Source organism: Podarcis bocagei (genome assembly GCF_964188305.1).
Source record: "Podarcis bocagei genome assembly, chromosome: 10".
Taxonomy (NCBI): Eukaryota; Metazoa; Chordata; class Lepidosauria; order Squamata; family Lacertidae; genus Podarcis; species Podarcis bocagei.
In genome coordinates this window covers 33,996,769-34,011,535 of record NC_138135.1, presented here as the reverse complement: position 1 = coordinate 34,011,535, position 14,767 = coordinate 33,996,769, and the positions used below count along the sequence as shown (strand labels likewise).

The 14,767-nt window shown below is 38.4% G+C and overlaps 1 protein-coding gene across 10 annotated transcripts in view; it reads right to left on the bottom strand.

Moving 5' to 3' along the window:
* Positions 1 to 1,527: 1,527 nt before the first annotated feature.
* TNRC6B (trinucleotide repeat containing adaptor 6B) overlaps positions 1,528 to 14,767 on the bottom strand; it is a 113,340-nt gene continuing 100,100 nt past the window's right edge. For all 10 annotated transcript variants that reach the window (XM_081210868.1, XM_081210861.1, XM_081210863.1 and 7 more), the window contains one exon: positions 1,528 to 13,824. In XM_081210868.1, the coding sequence (XP_081066994.1) occupies positions 13,437 to 13,824 (388 nt within the window). In that variant the 3' untranslated portion in view covers positions 1,528 to 13,436. The remainder of the gene's footprint in view (positions 13,825 to 14,767) is intronic.

Sequence of the window (14,767 nt, the reverse complement as noted above, 5' to 3'; positions counted from 1 at the left end):
TGACCCGGAAAAACTGTCTGTGGACAAACATTGGGTCCCTCGGCCAGTAAAGCGAGATGAGCGCCGCAACCCCAGAGTTGTCCGCGACTGGACTTAACTGTCAGGGGTCCTTTACCTTTACTAGCTTAGATGGCTTAAGAGCAGAATGAGACAATTTGTGTGTAGGTCAAATCAGTTATTTGCCATTATAGCTATACAGAAAGTATCTGTAAGTGGTCACACTACACTTCTGAGTACAAGATACAAAATATGACCCATCACCCGCTTTGCTTGGAAGCTTCCAGAAGCAGCTGGTTGGTCGCTGCTGGAAACCAAATCCCATACAAGTCAGACCTTTATCTGATGCAGGAAAATAATTATCGTGTATCAGTCTCTTTGCAAATCTGTTGCACTTTTGATTCCAGTGATTTTATACGGCAGTTATTTTCAAGGATTCAGCAAGTTCAGTACATTATCTAGGATTCTGAATCTTAGGTAATTTTGTTTCCAGAGCTATGAAAGTGTGCTGTTCATAACTTGTCTTCTGATGTGGCCATTCCTTGACAACTGACATCACTTATATGACCTTGTTATGTCAACAGCAGATTCATCATAACAGATTTGTAACCTTTTGTTTCTCCAAGGAGATTAAAGCAACAATTTTTGCTGTCACAGATCTGACTTGCTCAGGAGTACCTAATGAGTGTCACATCAGAGTGCAGGTTTATATTGGACTCTAGCAACTACATCACACTAGCTTTGCATACTTTCCCCCACTGGTGAATAATAGCTTGCTTGGAGCAGTGTTTTGAAATACAAACCCTTTGTTAGAAGAAACAAGCATTGTCGTGTTCAACGTGTATTGTGTTGAAGAACAAGGAAGATGATAACCCATATGCTACCCTGAATATACTATAATGTACCATCAAGAAAAATATCTTCAGTGTGGGTGGCATGGACAGGGGGAGAAGGGACTTTCCTAGCCACCTTGTGAGCTCTCACATAGCTAAAGTAAGTTATTTTGGGCGTTGCTGAATTCCCAGTTCATTTGGATTCCAGTATGGATTTGAGCTTTCCTCCTCCAATGTATAACAAACAAAGATATCAAGGGATTCACATCTTTCTGCTAAATAATGCTTGTAGTTTGCCCAGCCTGCACAGATATCTGAGAGTTGACAAGTAGGTTTGACAACTGTCCATCTGTCTGGTTTCCTTGGTAACCAGTAAAGCTCAATCAGATTCTAGAACCCTTGAATGTTCTCTGATACCAGAATAACAATGTGCTATTGTGATAAGCCAAGATGCCATTTCTCAATAAAAATAGCTGCCTCCAAACCTAGGAAAAATGTGTGTGCACAATTATTTACATGACTGAGGAGATACTAAAGATAAAAATAATAAACTACCAATAGTTTATTGCTGCAAGACTGTGTAAATAGTGAGTATGAATTCCTGAAGGGAAAATGCACAGCCAAGAAATTATAGTTAACAACTGCATTTTATAGACCAAATCAACAAACGAAAATAAATTGACAAGGAGTCACAGGATTAAATGCTTAGCAGCCAAACACATTTATTAGTCTTTCTTTTTCCAGGAACCCAAAAATATTTTGTAGTTATAATGTAAGCAACTGAGTTGCACATAATACAATCATATCTTAAAAAACAAAAACAAAATAAAAACAAAAGCTGCTTAAAAGCAAAAAAAACAAAAACCTTCAGAAAACGTAATATGTATTACACCATCTCTCAATTTCAATGAAATGACGACGACTTAATTCCTTATTACTCTCAACTTGTCACACTCCAATAAAACATCACCCTTTTGTTGGTTTGAAATCCAGCATGAGAAATACAGTACCTGCTATGGCAAAATACACATAAATGCAACATTTCAGCTTATTTGTACATTAGTAGAGTTTAAACATTTTATTGTCTTTTTAAGTGAAACAGTGATTTTAAGTACCACTATACTAAAATAAAAATAGAGAAGAGAGGGAGAAGGGGAGGGCAGCATGCCATGCAAGAGCACATAAAGTGCTGTGTTTCTGTGTCCATGTGAATTCCTAGGATAGAAAGTAAGCTGAAATAAAAGCACTATGGGGGAGGGGAGAGAACTAAGCAAACTCTAGCATGAAAACACATTGTGCCTTTTCCTATTTTCCACTATTCCACCCTTCTTGGATGCCCAACTGACAAATAGAGATGGGTACGTTATTTCAAGTATAAGGAAAAATACTAATAGGTATCTTTGCAAAGAGCCTCAATACATGTATCCACTATTATGCCTGCTTGGGGGAAGGGGCAGTGTTTCAGGCAATAGCATTTCAGCTGTACCTTCGTATTACCTATTTATGTGCAAAGTAGAAAAGCTGCCTTTTCTAATCAAGATGTTTTGGACATAAAATATTGTTTACTTCACAAATAAGGCTAGGTGGAGTTAAACTTCTTTCATTTTCCATTAAGACATTTTCCACTACATGGCTTGCTCACCAGAAATGAAGCATAATTCACTAAGTTGGATATCCACAATTGGTCATTTTCCTGATCAGTTCTTTGTAAACATAGCCCCATAGGAGCTCTGAAATTAAAGCAGCATTTCAAGTCTCTGTCTAACCAGTGGATGCTAAAGTAGTTCTAAACTCCACTGCTTTTTTCATCCCTCCCTCAAAAAAAAAAAAAAGTTGTTTTAAAGGAAGCAGTGCATATGTATTAGCAGAGCAAAGCTGCTGTTTGCTTTTGTTAGGTGATCTGCACTTCAGTTTTCTTGCCCCAACTAGTGGAAGGTGGAATCATGAGTGAGCATTCGTATATGTATGCATGTATCTACACACACAAAAAAAACCAGAGAGATACAGATACAAATACACCTGCATCATGTTGAATTTGATCACTGTAGAGCTTTTAATCACCTAACAGTTGTGGACAGAGCTGCTCCTTGGGGAGTAAAGGATGAAAAGGATTAAGGGAGTGTCCAATATAGAGACTTCAAATATAGAATGGAACCAAATCTTAGGTTTTCCAAGATCCGAATGCTGGGCTCAATATGCACATCCCTGAGATGCACGTCTAAGATTGAAGAGAGAATGGTGTCCATAATAGATCAGAAAAGGGAGGAAGCAGCAAAGACTCCCTAACTATGGAATTTACCCCAAACCTCTTATTCCACCCCTCCTCCCAAAGATTTTGAGAAGGCTGTAAGGCATATTCACAAGCAGCTCTTATTAATGAACATTACTGTGTTTCCATGTTTTATTGGCATACAATGGCTTGTGTATATTGGGAATGAGGCAGCATATGTTTAACACACAAACAGGAAAGCAAATTTGGATAGTGTCCCCATCTTTAAGCCAACAACTTGACAAATATTGTCGTTTTACAGAACTCATATAAACTACACAGCAATGTCTCCTTTCCCAAATGCAGCAGATGTGCTGCCATTGTTAATCTAACAAAAAAGTCCATGCCTAATTAAAAGGGGGACATACAAAAGATGGCAAACTTTACATATTCCAATTCAAGAGGAAGTGTACTTTATTTTTAAAATGTGTCTGTTAAAAGACTGGCTTTTCTGTATGCTATATGTGGAACTCAAGGGAGATTTGTGAATAGTTCAGCTCTTTAGTTCCTTCCTTCTTGTTAAAAGTAGTTTAAAGTATTTGATGGCTTAACAGGTAAAAAATAAAATACACTGTTTCCTCTCCTATTTCCTCTTTGCACATCCCTGAGATGTACGTCTAAGACTGGGAAAGGAGGTAGCCTGCTAGTTACACCTCCATATAATAATACTTATAAAAAGTACTTTTTCTTTGAAGCACTTCACAAAAACCTGTAGTCAATCCTCACAAAACCCCTGTGAGGTAGGTAAGTATTATTATCCCCATTTTACAGATGGGGAAACTGAGGCAAAGGTTAAATGACTCTTGCCTAAGGCAAAAAGAGGGAAGAGTAAAGGCCAGGATTAGAACTCAGGAGTTTCAGCCTCATGATCCAGTCTTCAAACCACTAGGACAAATGTAGGAACAGTATAATCTCACTAAGTATGAAAGAGAATATATACAAGGCCAGTTACACTAAAGGTAAATATGCACCACGAGGTATTCTGAGACAAAGAGCTGGAAACTTTTCCCCTTCAACAAACAACAACAAAAAAGGCAATCTACCAGATAAGAATCCTGATAAGATCACATCTGCAAGGCCAGTATGCATGTGAGAATGAGCGGTCAAGGCTATTTATTATTCATTACAGTACTGTGAACACCAACAAAAAATTGCTGTGTGAGAAAAAAACACTGAATTATAGGTAGGAGAATTTCTTGGCTATGATGATGCCAAGGTGAAATGAGGCAGATACCACAGTTCACAACACCCAAGGGAGACTTGTAAAGGAAACACACCTCCATTAACATGGGAAGCAGCCTCTACATTCGGAAAGTAAGGAAGTGAAATCTTTCTCCTTTCAAAGCAGCTTCTTGCCAGCAAAAGAATCCATATAAATTTCCTCTTCTAGTCTCTATCACTCGCCTCCATTTTATTAGTGGTAGTATTAGCTCAAATAAGTCACAGATGGTGACTAACATGCCGTCTTCCTTGAACAGTTCTGATGAACATTAGAAGACAAGGAATTGACTAATGCCAGTGCAGTATATATTCTACAGCAGTTCCAAGCTGGCATTGCTATTTTATGTTTCATCTGCGATGGGAATTGGTAGAAACTTTTAGGACAGAGTTTTTGGAAATGCATGCAAGGAAAAGCCACATTGTAATTCTCCTGAGGAACAAGGGCAGTTGTAAAGGAGAACAAGCTTTGGAGTAAATCCTTAAAGACAGTGCATGAGGTGCCATTTCCTGAGGTTGAACAAATGGAGGAGGTGCTATGTAGATAAATTCTCTCCTTGGGCTGTTTTGTGTCATGCTGCTGATCCTGGTCTAACACTGCATGGCAAGAAAGCACAGTCCTGTGAAATAGGCAGACATTACTTCATTTCTGAAGTTGATTTTAATTCCCTCCAAAAACAAATCTGCCTGGCAATCAAATAAGTCAACTTCTCAGAAGAGATGGGTTCCATTAAGTCCTCCCATGACATGAACCTCTTTCCTCCTACATCAGTGTTGGAATTCAATGGACACAGAAACATTTTCAACAGTTTCGCAGGACTCTCTTTTCCTCCCCCAAACCATCTCTTGCTGAATGCATAGTTTACAATTCACTTACAAGAAAAAGAAGCAATGCTGACCACATATGGGACCTTTTTTTTGTTTGAAAAAGAAACAACCTCTTCTTAAAGTTCAGTATCAAAATTCACATTTGCATAATAATACATTTCAAGGCCATTAGAGAGGAATGAGAGCGAAGCAAGAAAGCTGCAGCATCTCTCCTCCCTTTGTCTTCCTGAATGGAGATGAAGAGAGCCTGCTAGAGCTTTCATTTGGGAAGGTTGCTGAGAGGTGCTACAGCAGCTCTTGATTTTGTACACCTTGCATTTGAGGTGGGGAGAAGAAGAGGTGGAATATATATGAAAAAAAACAAAAACAAATGAAAGTAGACACTGCAGATTCCCATGTTTAGCTACAAACAGCTTCAAAGAAACCAAGAATTACTTTTTGATTAAAAAACAACACTTCTTCCTCACCATTTCAAAAACATCTTATTTTCTTGTGTAATACCCTGTTCATTTAAATGGCAACAATAAGTGTGCTAGAAGTTATAGGGTAGATTTCTTTTTTTCTATTATCAGGACACTGATAGAGGGCAAAAGTGTGCCTACACCCAAGAATGGCAGAAGCTACAAAATACCTTCTTCTCTACATGCATAAATGTGTCTCAAACATCACTGCGTTTCATTTTCCAGTGCTTAAAAAAAAAAAAAGTTAAAGCAAGCCACATACACAAATGTAATAGGTACATAATACATATACGAATTCAACCAGCAACGGAGCACTAGCCTAAAAATGTCAACATGTGAATTACAACCCATCCACACCTGGATGCATCTGCCACACACAACTGCATACTGCGCAGCTTAGAGACCAGCCCCCAAAAAAGACACTGTTTGTCAAAAGGTACCAGCAGGCTGGAATCTTTGCATTTGACCTTTAGAGAGAATAAACTGACTATCATCTCCCCCTGTCAAGCCCAAGTAGTCTTCTCGGACTGACAGTCACATACTCACAAAGGCACATTCAGAGATACCACATTTAACTTACTGCTTGTTCAAAACTAAAAACAAAACACAACCCTAAAAACCCCCACAAGGGAATGTTAAGCGCTTATATCCCAAATCCCATACCTACTGACCCAGCAAGAAGCATCACAATGTATCACTTCATGAGACCCTATTCTACCTTCAGAAGGTACATATTATGTTAAGAAGTTAACGCCTCTTTTTGCATAAATGTTTTTTTTTTCATTTTTGGCTTACACAATTTGGAATACAGCACACCCTCACTATAAAGCTCTGTTGTAAGGCTACTCCCTAAAGTAAGGCTGCTCTAACTTGGCTCCCTTTATTTCCTTTATGCCCTGCCCCTTCCCACCCAAACCTCAAAGCACTCAGCACTTAATATAAAAGGAGGGTGAGCCAGTCTGGCTGGGATAAGGAAGGAGAAGAAAAGCACTTGATATTCACAACCATGCCACAAAAATTATTATCCAGCAAGCAAAGCAATCTTTATAAGGAGGACTCAATTAACCGCTGCATTTTCTAATACAGAAAGACAATATGCATTTATTTTCTCTGATTAAAACATGGTAAGAAATGAGGAACTTTAGTTCTTTGAATGCATTAACTGGCATACTATTACCTAAGATGAGGCACTAAGCGCTTAAAAAAACACACCACTTCTTGCTCGACACTGTCCAACTGTGTTGTTTATCCATGGAACATTTCTCCATATTCTTATTTTATTTTGCTCCGTGGACAGCTAATCATATGTCAAAATATACCCACAGGCTGCCTGGCACAATGCTTTAACTTCAATAACATGGATTTGTGTTTAAATGGATGGTTGTCAGGCTCAAGTAAAAACACATTCAAACTCTATGGCTAAAAAAACTGCATTTTAAAAAAAGACAAGGGTATATATAACTCTAGCTATCACCACTGCCAAGTACACGAAGAAACTGGCTCTTAGTTGAGGTTGATTCTTTTGATCCTTCTATGGCCCATGTCTCTGAGAAATTTGTAAATATATGCCATACTGCACAAATTTAAGAAGCAGGTATGTTGACACTGTTCCATATCACACATTTGGTAATGTCTATGGTGCCTGTTAAATATCCTCTCAGCCACGTGAAACTGCTTATCTGTATCTGACATGGCCATGGAGAACAGTTAAAGGGCACTTAGGTTGGTCTGACAACTGCTAGCATCTGATGAGGCCTGACAGCCAGAAGATCAGGTTAGAATTTTGTTCCCTATTGTAGCATAAGAGGGGAATAATCCTTTTAATTTGGCGACTGTTTGTATACATTTTAGCAATGTTCTGAAGGAGGATAAAAGCTATCTTCATCACAAAATTTGTTTATTTTACTCCTTTCACCCATCCTTAAGAGCACTACAGAATTTTCTTAGAAATTTACTAATTCATAACAGATCAAAACTGTATGACCAAATTGTATGGATCAGAGTCAATATATACTTTTAAAAAATCAGCAAAGTTTTAAATCTTTGAGAGGGATTGCTACAGTAGGAAAATCTGCAAAATATTATTGGAATAAAGAATAAACAACATTACATCTTTGCTGATTAAGCCTTGTATTCAACAGGTGTAACTGTTACTACCAAATCATCCATCTACATAATGCTCCCAATATCATTAGCATATCATAACATGGAGACTAATCAGCATTCAAATGAACAGCTGTAGCTTTGTGGAAAATTAGGGAAACCAGTAATATAGATTTTATCCATCTTCCTTCAGTCAGTATCGCTCCAATCAATGCATGCCTTGGAAAGCATGTATTCATTTCAGAATGCATCATTTTAACTGCACTTTGGGTAGCATTTGTATTATATGCAGAGTGTTTTTGCTGTTGCATATTTATAATGAAGGAACAATACAGCTAAACTAAACAGAACCATCTCAGGGGAGAACAGAGTATCTCAATTAGCCAATACTATAAAAAAAATAAAGGTGAGTGATTTGAACACTACTATTTGGATGACAGTGAAGATCGGGTAACATTTGCCATGGCAGTGGAGGACAGAATAGAAAGAGGTGTTAATACTTGTTACACTTGCCAGTTCAAATGCCTGCACTGAAAATCAAACAGGAAATGTCTGTCTGTTTATATTCACTAATTTATTTTTAAAATTTTCAAAGGTAAGGTGAAGAGTTTTGCTTTGGCTAAGTGGCAGAGTAAAAACATGCTTTTAACATATTCCTTTACAAAGGGAACCCAAGACTGAAGGAAAAGCTCACTCTATCCACTTTATACGGGTGCACTGGAAAAGACTGTAACCTTCCCAGAATGGTTCAGCATGGCATAATAAGCAGCTTTCTGGGAATAGTACTATTATAGGAAAGGTGTTATCGCAAGACCCATCCAATTAGATGCTGGTTCTGGCAGTAGGTTCATATAGGCCATATATTAAAAGAGTGAACAGAACCAAAATAGGGCTATTTTTTAAGTTGGGCATGTGCATTTAAAATATACAACTAAAAAGGAGGACAAAACATTGATATGGACTGTTTCTCCTTTTCATGGAGGGAGCAACTTTATAAGAGAGAAAAAAATTTGACACGTGGCTTCAAGCTGCGCAGGGTGCTCTGGCAATCTGAAGAGGTCTCCAACACCCCATGAGACCTATTGCCTTTGTGTGTGTGTAGAACATACATGAAAATATAGTAACACCACCCACAAAACAGCTGCAGAAAACATTTTCTCAAGTACAGTTTAGTGCTTAGTTCCCAAAAGTATCATCCTCACTGGCCAGAGAACATAGCAGATTCAAAACAGAAAAGGTGTTTGGAAACCTGTATTGCTATGGTCCAAAGGGCTGATTAAACATTCCAGGTATTCATCAGGGATGGAAGGTTGCCAAGATTGATATTTTAGTTCACTTCTTCAAAAATATGACAAACTTCAATATGCATAGGTTGAAATGTTGAGAGGTAAAGGATGCTTTAAATATGACAGAGTTACACATTTACCTTTCTACCTTCTTCAGCAGTTGTCAGCCAAGTAACAGGCTTTTGTAATTTTCGACTTAAAAAAAATTATAGGGGGAAATAAGTCAAAGCCTCTGATAAAACGTTCAGATAAATAACTTCCTTTAAAAAAACAAAAGGGGGCTCCTCTCACTGGCCTATCACACTAGGAATCAGTTGATGCATTTTTTTTCAAGGTGCAATTTGGGAAACAATGCAACACACAACTAAAGAACACACAACTGATGTCACAGAAAACCAGGCATTACTTCACACTTCTATTTGAAGAGTAGTTCAAAACAAGAAAGTAGTAATGCATGAAAATTGCCCTTAGATTTCAAAGAAAAATGTTTACATGTACGTTATTTTATATGTAACTCTTTGCACGGCAGGCCTTTGAGGCTTCTATTCAGCATGCTCAGAGAAATGCTTTTTGTTTTAGAAAAATGGGTTCATTTGTTTCCTTGGAGTGACTAGACTGCATATGTCTTTTGTAGGATGCAAGGATGTATTACAAAGGCACTAAAGCGGCTTGTTATTTTCATTCTAACAAAAATGCTTCAAGCACATTAAGTCCTTCTCTCTTTGTGCTGGAAGCTCTGAGCTATCCATCCCAGGAAAAAGCTGCAGTAAACTGGTTCTTAAGAATGGGAGTCCCAGTAGCTGGCAGCAGCAGTTAATATATCTTACCTCCAACCCACTGCCCAAAATTTCTCACTTACACATCTCTGGTTGATAAATGGAAAAAGCAAACAAAAAAAAAATCTTCAAAATGATTAAAATACACCAAGCCATTTTTCCCAGGTACACTTCACTGATTTCTCCCACATTCTTCTTTCCCTATTTTCTGTTTTAAAATTAGTAAAAGTTAAAACAGCTCCATTACTGGGTCACAATAAAGATTCTGCTTCTCTGAAGCACTGTCAATCTAAAAGTGGTTTCAAGAAGCACCATCCTGTACTCCCAGCAATTCTTCTTAACTGTGGTTGACGGATTTAGTCAAATCAAAATGCATTTTTTTACTCTTTTTTAACTGTTTATTTTAAAAAGGTGCTTGGAGGAAGATTTTATGTTCACTGTGAAACAACTAGATGATTATACTTTCATTCATACGCAATCCTCTCCCCCACTTATCTGCACACGCACTTCCACTTGAGACTAAGCTCTAAAAGTATAAATCTTTTCACAACTTGGACTTTTAAGAATACAATGAATTTGTGTTGCTGCTACTGAGAATTCTTTTGTAATCAATTTGTACTTTAAAATTTTGTTGATCCCCAGTTCTGACAATTGGAGTTTGTATTAGTTAGATTTTGTTTTTCAAATTTTTTGCTTTTTGTAAAGAAAAAAACTTTTAAACTTTTTGAAGATTCAGGAACTTGTAAAAGTTTACGAAAGAAACAACCATCTATCTAGGATAAGGTAAAGGTTAAATAAACCATCTTCGAAAACTGGCTTCCTACCCTAGAATTCCTGAGAATGCTTGCAAATTTAAAGCAGGAAAATAAATGTTAAAACACAAAAACACTGTTAAATGCTCCCAGAGTTAGTCTTCATCTTATATATATATATATTTATATATGCACACGCACTTTTTGGTCTTTTTTTAAAAAGTTTTTAATTTTTTCCCTTTAAGCTTGTGATGGAAGAACATTTTAGCTTTTCATTTTTTAAATATGTCATATCCCTCATTATGTCTTGTAAACAAGAGGGGCTCTAGCACCCGGCTTTCACCGTAGTATCGTAATGAACTCAACAAATCCAAAGTGCAGGCAAAGGGACCATAGGGCAGGTTGGGAGAGAGTGATAACACAGTAGTGAACCTGCTTGTGTGTCAAGTCACATATTGGAGCACATAGCTGTTTTCTAGGCCATGAGGTGCAGTATTCCGATGTCCTCCCAGCTCAGAGCTTTTTTTTATTATAGTTTGTCCTGCATGCTTTCAACACTGAGGCCCCAAAGACAAATACAGCTGTTTTAGGAGCAGGCATGTGTAGGGGCTGCAAGGGAAACTTAACTGGCAGGAATGGGGGGAACATTTTGCTTCAACTTACAAGATACAATGACAAAGGGAGAAATAGGGAAACACTTAAAAGATCCACATATGCTGCAGATTCTGAAGGTTAAATACGCAACACCTGTCTATGTTTACCACTCAACTTCACAGCAAAATAACAGGCAGATGTAAATGCGGTCATCCCCTTATTTAGTCTTCCTGTGAAACCGAGTTCATGTACAGAATTCACAACTCCTCCCTTTCTACATAAATGTGAGGAATTTTTTTGCTTTAATTTTGCTATCAATACTTATATAGCAGACACCACTGATTTTTTTTTAAAAAAATGAAACTGCTGAAGGAGAAATAATCTTCTGTTGTGATCCTGTACATTATGATCTGCTACTTCCAAGTACCGGAGTTATGTAGGTATTTGCTGGTACAGAATATTGCAGCACTTTTGTTATTCAGTATAATGCAGAGCTAGCAAAAATCCAGAGCTAAGTTCTAGCACTTCAAAGAATAATGCCTCCTTCTCCCTGTTCTTATCTTGTCTGCCCATCTTCAAAATTGCTTTGTGAAAAGGCAATGTTTGCTACGGCTTTCTTCACAACAAGCAATTCTGTCCCAGTGCACACACTGGCTATCTTCTGAATTAAGTATAGGTCTCCCCTATCCTGCCCAGAGTACTACTACACTGTTGTTTAAAAAAATAAAACAACAACAACATCAACAACAACATCAACAACATACAACCTTTCTTTAAATACCGACAATAAAAAGCAACAGTACAGGGAAAAGTAAAAATAATAAAGGTGCAATACTTTATAAACAAAAGAAGTCTTTGCTAGTTGTATGCCTGCCTAAGCAAAGCCTAAGCAAGACATACACAGGAAATACACAGAGAAAAAATGCTCAAAGTACACACTGGTTTAAGAACATTCGTAAGTAAACGTTTCTGTCAGTGATGGTCTGGTGCTGTAATACACCTAGGCCTGGCACAGGTAACGCTCACTGTGGAGAAAGGAGAACAAAAGTTGCTGCATGTGCTTTCACAATACAAGATAGGCCAGCAAACTACTGACATTTTAGTTTTGTCACAAACAGCAGACCACATAAGAAAATACAGTTAGGCCTGAATTTTGGTGGATTTTCCATGAAAGGATAAGAACCTTAGTATGCAGACTTGAGGAATAGCTACAGGATTTGGTTCTTAAGGACTGCAGAAGCTTCAACTATTACATAGGTCTTTGTCACAAAGAAATGTGATGCCCATTACCCCCTGGTGTCCCCCAAAAGGTGAAAGGCCTTGTCATAAAAAGTAAGCTTGGGTTCACTCAAAAAGTCTCATTAGAGACACAAATACACTTCTAGGCAAAACAGATCACCCCCCTCCCCACCCTCAAAACCCTGAACTCCCACACTGGCACCCTCTCACCAAATCCTTAGGATATGGCAGTGTTTTGCTCTATGACAGGGTCAGAACAAGATCTGTACTGCGCTGAATACCCTGCTAAAATAAAAATACCACCGACAGATTTTAACACAGGTCAATTTGATTTTGCACCAGTCACAGGCACCATCATTATTCAGTTTAAGAATCTAGCCAGGTAGGTTGCTGACCAACAGCAATGCAGCTTTCCAAGACAAAAATGCGCACACACGCACACAATCATGCTCACATACACGCTCTCACAGAAACACACACACGGGGCAGTTACATGTGCCAGAACATACTGGTATATATCAACCAGCCAATCACAAAGTGTTTTTTTTTCCTTTTTTTGTTTTTTAAAGTGAGGCTCCGTCAAGTCTTCCCCTCCCACCCCACCCCCAATTCTTTTGAACCCTGCCCCTTCCCGACATAGTAGACCTAAGGACGGAAACACACCCAGTGCAAACAAAGTTAAAAAGCTATTTTTCAGTATATATGTTTCGTAGCAACAACTTCCGTATAACATGAAAAAGTGAAAAACTAGAAACTAATTTTTTTAAATTTTTGTGTTTAGATTTGAATGGTATGTGTACTTGCTTCACATTGTCTTTCTAAGTTGGCGTTCATGATTCAAGTATTTCAAGAGTGATATGTTCTCTTTTTGGATTCATATTCCAAACGAAAAAACTGAAGTTATAAGGGAGGCAACTATGTGCTCAGACAGTCCTGTCAATGACCCACCTTTTTTTCTCTCTCCATTTTCTTTTTTCCTTTTAAAATGTATTTATTGCAAGTTGAAAAAAAAGAAAAGGTCAAGTTAGTGCTGCTGCTGTTCCAAAAAAGGTCACGAGGTCAGAGTTGAAAGTTTTAAGTTCAGATTGAATCCGACCCTCCGCCTAGAAGGTCTCCAGGTAGTAAGGGAGCAGGGCTTCCCATCCTGTGGGGATCTTCTACACTCTGAACCCCCCACAAGCTTGAAGAGTAATTTGGGGAGGCCCATAATGAAGCACCAGCAAGGTCACCCCCACTGCTGCTGCCACCACCGCTGCTCCACTGCCCAAGCCCTGTTGACCCACCAAAAAGATTCAAAGCAGGTCCCACTGGATCTGTCTGATTCTGTCCTGTCTCTAGAGACTGCCAGCCTGCTGCAGGTGTGCTGGGTGTTGCTGCAGGTGTAGAAGGCTGAGCTTGTGCCAGAAAGCGACTAACCTCCTCGTCTGTGGCAAACTCAGCCAAGATGGTAGTGTTTCCCAAAACACACCTAAAAAAATAGGGTAGAATGAACAGAAACAAAAGTTAACAGGAAAATATATCCCAGAAACATGAGCCAAATCCACAGTTTAACATTGCAAAGAACATATAGTTCAACAAAGAAAATTAGTATGAGCGGCAGAACAATATTTATATAGTGCCCTCATCCTTACTACATTTGTTTTGCAGAATTAATATTGTTTTCTTTTACTTTAAAAGAAAAAAAAATGGTTTAAGCATGTATGCATATTTTTGCAAAAGTTTTTCCAAATTTGGAAGCTGATATACAAACGAGATTTCTGAGAATAGTGGTAAGAGTCGCAAATATTCATACTGGGGCCCTAACATTTGTCCAAATATTAGCGTACTTTTGCAAGGCAAGTAAGACCCAGTTTGTAGCCCATTGCAAGCAGAGTCATGGTCACCTCACAAATGTGCAAGTCCACTGCTTTCCCCAAGAGCCCACAAACTTATGGCAGCAACAAAATCTGCATGTTCTTCGTGTACAAAAAAAACTGCAAATGTAAATGCTGTCATGAAACATGCACCAAAAATATTTCTTCTTTCAGGATGAATACAAGCATGGATATACCATCCACAATTTTTGGTTAAGAAAGCCACTTACAGGCAAGAAACATAAATTTCATGCTTCTCACATAATCCTTCAAAACTCCCTGAGGGGAGAGGCAGCGCAAGCATCCTGTTGAGCTGTTACCATCCAGCTGCCAGTGGTGGCCCCTACCCCAGCAGACAGCCCTCTTCCCCAGAGTGAGGGGAGAAGAAACAAATTAAGCTGAAACTCATGAGCACAGGGCAAAAGAGTACAGAAGACAAGGAAAAGCTAGTAAAGAACATGTCTGCCCAGAATAGATGAAGTGCAAACGTGAAACTTCAGAGGTGTATAGCCAGATCTCATCCACCTGGGGTAACTGAGCTAAACTACAACCATGCCT